Source organism: Nicotiana tabacum, chromosome 6, assembly GCF_000715075.1.
Source record: "Nicotiana tabacum cultivar K326 chromosome 6, ASM71507v2, whole genome shotgun sequence".
Classification (NCBI taxonomy): Eukaryota; Viridiplantae; Streptophyta; class Magnoliopsida; order Solanales; family Solanaceae; genus Nicotiana; species Nicotiana tabacum.
In genome coordinates this window covers 197,237,358-197,244,068 of record NC_134085.1, presented here as the reverse complement: position 1 = coordinate 197,244,068, position 6,711 = coordinate 197,237,358, and the positions used below count along the sequence as shown (strand labels likewise).

The 6,711-nt window shown below is 35.2% G+C and overlaps 1 protein-coding gene across 1 annotated transcript; it reads right to left on the bottom strand.

Moving 5' to 3' along the window:
• Nucleotides 1-2,314: 2,314 nt before the first annotated feature.
• LOC107817663 (BIIDXI-like protein At5g11420) lies at nucleotides 2,315-6,473 on the bottom strand. The gene is made up of 3 exons (XM_016643528.2): nucleotides 6,318-6,473; nucleotides 3,213-3,728; nucleotides 2,315-3,108 (listed from the first exon to the last, which is right to left on the bottom strand). Exons 1-3 carry the CDS (start codon nucleotides 6,391-6,393, stop codon nucleotides 2,582-2,584), a joined length of 1,119 nt encoding a protein of 372 aa, XP_016499014.1. The 5' UTR covers nucleotides 6,394-6,473; the 3' UTR covers nucleotides 2,315-2,581.
• Between the last annotated feature and the right edge of the window lie 238 nt (nucleotides 6,474-6,711).

The following is a 6,711-nucleotide window of genomic DNA, read 5'->3' as shown; positions in this document are numbered from 1 at the left end:
GGTGAAGTGGTAGTTAAAATTTACTGTCAGAAAATAAAAGTTAAACTCTTCTAAATATTCCTTTCCTCTAGACTTTGTATCTTTTCACTTTATACTTTGGTATTTTGGCTAACCTATCAATGCTGGAGTTACCGATCGTTTCGTTGGACATAATATATACTTTATTGATAGATTGACCTTTTCTGATAGAAATTGCATTCCATGCTTCAAGTACATTATTATTATTATTATTAATTGGTCAATGGACATTGAATTTCTTTTGGACATACCAGTAGTATAGATGGACTTCGTTTATCAAATAATTTATGCAATATTTGGATAATTAAGGAGAGAGAAAAAAGAAGAATTAGATATCCGATCCTCCATTTATTTAATCAATTATCTCCATATCAACTTAACTCCATGGTTATTTTCAAGTCCCGTATACAACTTTTTTTGCAGCTCGGACATATTAAATTTTATTTTATTTAGATTAATAATTTCTTATTCAGCCATAGCTTGTTTTAACATATGAAAGTTGTTAACAGAAAAACAAATTATGCACAGTATGAGAGCTAATCGATGATAAATCTCCCTATTCTAACAGTAGTTTGCAGAAGCTGTTTTTTTTTTTTGATGGTTGCGCCATTAGAATGATGATGTACTCAGCACTGTATTTGTTACTGTTCTCTTGGCAGATATAAGCACTAGCTATCTTTCAATTTAGTCTTTTTTTGTTCCAATAACGATAAAGATGGTGATTGTACGATACTTGTATGAACGCTCTTCCCAATCATTCCCCCATTTTGTATCTGTGGTAGTCTTTTGATGGACGTCAATTGAAAGTTTTTGGGTGGAAATAATTGTTAATAGACAGATAATTAATGCTGATATTTAATCTTATTTTTATTTATGTTTGAAGTATATCAGAGTGATATATAGAGAGAGCGAGAGGGAGTGATCATTGCAGAATTTGTCTGCTTACGCAACCTAATGTAGGAGAATTTATACGGCAATCAGTTTTTGTCACTCGAAAATGAGATTCTCTAGTGCGGAGAACTAATTTGTCCTAAAAGGTATTGGAGTGAAAGAGGTCCAAATATAGAGAATGCGTATTGAAGTTTCATAAAGCCAACTCTAATAATTTGACATTGAGATGTAATTCTTGTTTTAATCAGCTCTAATAAACTGTTTAAGTTTTCTTTTGATGGGGGGAAACAGCTTGAGTGTCTAATTATATGAAAATTAGTGGTATACATTGTATTGGTTCAGAGTCATTAAGAATTTTAATGTGCCCTAGAATTGCCTTTGTCTACTAGGATTAACATAATTATATTGTTGAACTTTTTTTGACCCTGAGCCTGTAAGGACTTGCCCTGTGGATAGAGAACAAGAGTATCTTGTTGAAATTAGCAAGTGCTAATTACACACTCCATGCATCATTTGAAGCAGATTGTGCTGAGTTTTTGCTTAATTAGAAGGTAGTCACAACTGTTGTTGTCCTTCGCGTTGGCATTGATGCTTTACAAGTTATATCAATATGGAAATCCAACTAAATTGTCCTATGATCTGTTAGAGCATGACTATCATGGAAAGTTGGAAACAGAGTGATCGGCTTCCACACCCTTATGCTAATGAAGCGGCTACCAGGTTTGATAATGGAAGAGTCTATCCTCCTGACCTGAGCCTGATCACTAAGGTAATCTTTACAAAGTTTGGTGAAAATGTAATCTGTGTTGCCTGATTTTCTTTACCTTATCAGGCCCGACACAATGGTAAAAACTATGTTTCCACTCTTTCTAACTGGCTATAAGGACCATCCTGCAGTCGTCTCGGTATTTCTGCCCCTCAAACTGTTCTTTGTTTTTGGTGCTATTCATTTCTTGATAATAGGGGAAGCTGTTGGTAGAAAAAAACTGTCCATCTGATGTGGTAGTAAGTAGAGAAGATATTGGTAAGAGGGCTAATCCTTCTATTAGCACATAAGAAAAAGAGGCATATCTCTTTCATAAATTGTAGAAAGAAGACCTTCAATTCCTCTCTTAGTGAACTTTGGACCACAGCGAGTGAGTTTCGGAGACCGAACAAATCAATAAGAAAAGAAACTGGAGTCAAATTGCATATTTTGGTAGATAATTAGAGAGTATCAGACTAGAAAAGCAATGTAGAATGTATAATAGTAGAGAATAAATTGCGTGTTGCTAGTTAGTTTTTTAACCATATCTTGAGTATGTGTTACAATGATGTGTTTAGATTTATCTCCTCTTTGGGGCTTATTAAAATAAGTTTAATTTGGAATTTGGATTCATCTAATCAAATATGAGCAACGAATGAGTAGATTCATGAAGGATTTTATTTGATTTCTTAAAATTTTGTAAGTACATGTAAGATATGACGCCGAAGACTAAATGATGTAACCCTCTAATTGCTTTTGCAATATGAAAAACCGAACATCTCTGCCATAGTAACATTACATGGAATAAGAACTCATTCCCTCAGCATAAGAAATGCGGTAATAAGAAAGAAAAGGAAAGGCAAACTAATAACCATTCAAGTTTGGTTCAAGTTTATGTATTACTAGTAATTAATTGATCTATAGAACTTATGGATGGCGAACTCCAACTAATCTCACATCATCAACCACAGGACCACACAAGGAGCCAGAGTGATCGCTCTTCATGTGATAGTATGTGCTCAAGAACCTGACCCTGGTGCGCTCAGAAACTGCTTTGAACCGAAGCTTGGCTCGTTTGAATCCTCCATTACCTTTGGATTCATAGGGGACTCGCAAAGTGATCTGGCCGGCAAATGCTTCTATAAGCATAGACCCTTGGCAGGAATTGCTGGCATCTCCTACCGAGAACATGAGGTCGTAGACCTTTCCTTTTGTAGTTATCACTACTTGTGCTATTGCACTTTCTCTACCGGCCACAAGTTCGATGGCGCGCTTGCCCTCCGGCACGGTGAAGTGTGCAGCATCAATGTATTTTACTGCCTTGAGAGATTCAATCATCCATCCGGGCAATGGTGAGTGATCATCCTCAATATTTGGAGGAATTAGAACTCCCCAGCTTGTGTTGGGGAAGATATATGGACCCTCCTCAAAGTTTCCGTTCTTCAACATGTTGCCTGCGTCCATTTTATGTATTAGAATCTGAAGTTTTAACTTTTATGCACCGATAGTATAAAAGATTTTTTTAGCAGCTTAAAACACAGAGAGAGAGAGGGATTACCTTTTGGTCTATGAGGGTTTTTCAAAGCCTTGAGAGCAATGAAATCAATGAGAGGGCCACAAGCTGGGTCCTTCTCAATTGCAGGATTGTGTAACATGATGTCAATTTCATTGGCTTCGGCCAAGAAACCCCACGAATAAGAGTCCCAACCATCACTACTATACATGGTCTGCATTGGAAGCATTCCCCAGTCATTAGGCTCGCTGTTAGGCGACACAGACACGTTGAGTTTCTCTTCTTGCGCACAGGTCCTAGCAAAGTTGAAGGACAAAGAGTAGAAAGTTCCTTTAGTGAAGTTCGTGATTCTGGTTTTGATGGATGCGTCTTCCCCAAGCCTAACAGCAAAAGCTCCTTCTGGCACTGGAAGTAGCATGTCACCTTGTGTTTGGCCTGATTTGATGTATTCTACATAACCTGAGATTTCCCAGTGGGGTATAGCGTGAGGGTTTGTCACTCTCGTGCCCTTCAATTGTGATGGTTTTGGACCTTGCTCGAAGTTGCCATTAGGCAATAATCCTGATCAACCACAAGATAGAAAAGTTACATACGTCCATACAGAGACAGATGAGGCATAAGTTCAATAGTTTTAATCGAATCCAATATTTTCGACACGGGATATAGATATGTATGAAAATACAACAACATAGCTAGTATAATCCCACAAGTGGGTTTAAGGAGGATAGTGTGTCCGCAGATCTTACCCCTATTATGTGGAGGTAGAAAAGAAAGGACAATAAATATGCATGAAAATGATGCTAAAATTTTAATAAATATCATTTCTGAAATAATATTTCAAGAGTACAATGTGTTTAGTGATAAGAACTTAAATTCTAGAGCGGACTATGTTAACTCAAGTTATATTCAAGCATTCTTTTAACACAAGCAGACCTTCCTCGAACGTGAGAAGATCTACGTTTACGTGGACTAGAAATTATTCTAAGGTTAAGGTATAATCTAAACAGCATGTCGTGTTGGTTGTGATCAGATAATTACAAGTTTTGTTCAGTAATCACGTGAAGAAAGTAAGGCCAGCGCATTAGGTTCTTTCATTTTTCCTTTTTGCCTTGCTTTAGCTTCATGTAACATGGCTTGGATTGGGAACGAACCCGTGATTAGTAAGCCTACCAGCTATGTTTTCCGGTTTTTGGGATTAGTTTATTAGAAGAAATCAGATGTGGGTAGGGAATATGAGATGACAACTTGGTGTCGGGAGATCGGTGGCAAGACTGGATCTTCCATTACTTTTTCATACTCCCTCCATCCGTCTCATATTATCTGTTATGATTCTCTTGTACAAGCTCCTTAAGAAAAATTAATTAGAATGAAATTTTGACTACTTTACACTTATTCATGTCTTAATATTTAATCTCTCTTCATTGATATTTGCACAAAGTTATCCATATTGAGGTGTTTGTAGTATTCAAGGATAATTATTACTAACGGTAAAAAAGGAAAAAGATTATCAATTTTGTCTAGAACCTCTAAAGTGACAAATAATTTGAGACAACTATTTTTAGTAACCACGAATGATAATATGAGACGGAGGGAGTATTTACCACTCCTTCATGTCCACTTTAATTGATTTTGATTTTTTGGTTTCTTTTTTTGTGGTCCACAATATTTGATTTTTTCAAGTAAAAAGGAACTAACTTCTTCTTTTTTCAAAGTAGCCCTTGGAGTAAAGATCCTAAAGAGTATTTGTTATATTTCCAATGTACAAATTAAGGTTAATATGGTCATTTTTATTACTAATTAACGCTAAAAGATAAATTTTGTAATGTGTGTGAAAACAACCAAAAATTAATTAAAGTGGATCGGAGTGAGTATTAGCTGGTCTTCAAAGAATCCCACCAATTAAATGCAATATGAACTTGAAAGATACAACAACAACATCAACGAACCCAGTGAATTCTCATAAATCGGATCCGGGAAGGATAGTGTGTACGCAGACCTTACCCTACCTTATAAAGATAGAGATGTTATTTCCGATAGATCATCGGCTCAAGGACTTACGGTTCTATGTATATATGTCCCAAATAATTAAGAAGAGACATATGTAAGCTATATTAATACTATGTTTCAATTTTATATTTCTGGAAATTCCATAATATAATTATTAATAATTCAAAATGTTTTAAAAATATCTTAATAAGTCACGGTAAAAAAAAATTCTTTTAACTTTGTGATTAATAATGGTATCAACATAAGTGAAACAAAGAGAGTAATAATTAACACGGCACTCAGGCTACTATTCCGATATTCCCATATCCCAACCGGTTATTTTATTGCTCCAATTCCTCGTCATAAAGATCCACGTGCAGAAAGCTGAAACTTCATTCTGCATGAAATTAATACCCAAAATATCGTACGAAGATACATATAAGCATTAAATTGCCTTCTAGCTAAGTAACTACGTGTACGTCGGAGGTCGGTCCATGAGTATCTTCCTGAATTTATACACCAGTGCTTCCATCACCACCACTCCCAACAAATTAGAATAAAGGTTTGATATTTTCATAGTATTCTTTTCTTCTCCCTTTCTTTCCATCTTCTTCCTCTTTAAATGTGTGTGTGTGTCTGTGTGAGATATTCAATCCTAAATCTTTTAGGAAACAGCTCTAAAATGAAGAAAGAAAAGTTAACACAGATATGACCTTGATTTTTATAAATGTATCATAAGAACCAGATTCAGCATTAATTCAACAAATTAAATATTTCCGAATGAAGGGTTTATGATCTTATCTTCTAAGTATACATCTATCGTTCTCTGATACAGCACCTCACAGCAAAGTCTGGCAAAGCAAATTAAAACTCCATATAGGCTAAAAGCAAGAAGAAGCGTAATTGCAGGCAAGGAGTCAACTTTGCATTTCACACTATATACGTTAACACGTAAAAAAAAATTACACTATATATCATGTTTCTTAAACTATTCTTAACAAGTAAAGTTAGTAATTTGAGATATAGGATCAAAAGTAATCTATGGAAGTAATTTAGTAAATGAAACTAACAGTATAATCATATGCTAAATAAGTTATACACAACTTTATGTATATTTTTCAGCAATGGATCGGAAGAAAAAAGAGAAAATGAATAGAAACTTACCATCATTTACAGATAAAACGACACTTATGGTGGCACAGAGCAGCACTATCAGTATTACTGTTTTCTTCATTTTCATAAATTGTGATTTTTGGGAGAAAGAGAGAGAGAAATATGTTGGGACGAAATTTCACGAACGCCTCGAATGGCTTTTATGAATTTCCGTTCTTGGAAATACCCCTGGGATTGAAAGAATTAACGGTATTGCCACCACCATGTTGCTCTTTCGTAGCTGGTACAAGGAAGCAACTGGTTTGCACGTGCACTTCTCCTACCGAAGAACAAGGACAAAAAAGAAAACAAAAACTAGTTAAATAGTACTAATCAATATCCTTAACAATCGCAAAATGTCGGGATATATATAATATCTTACTTAATTTATTTAGAGGTTTTCAAA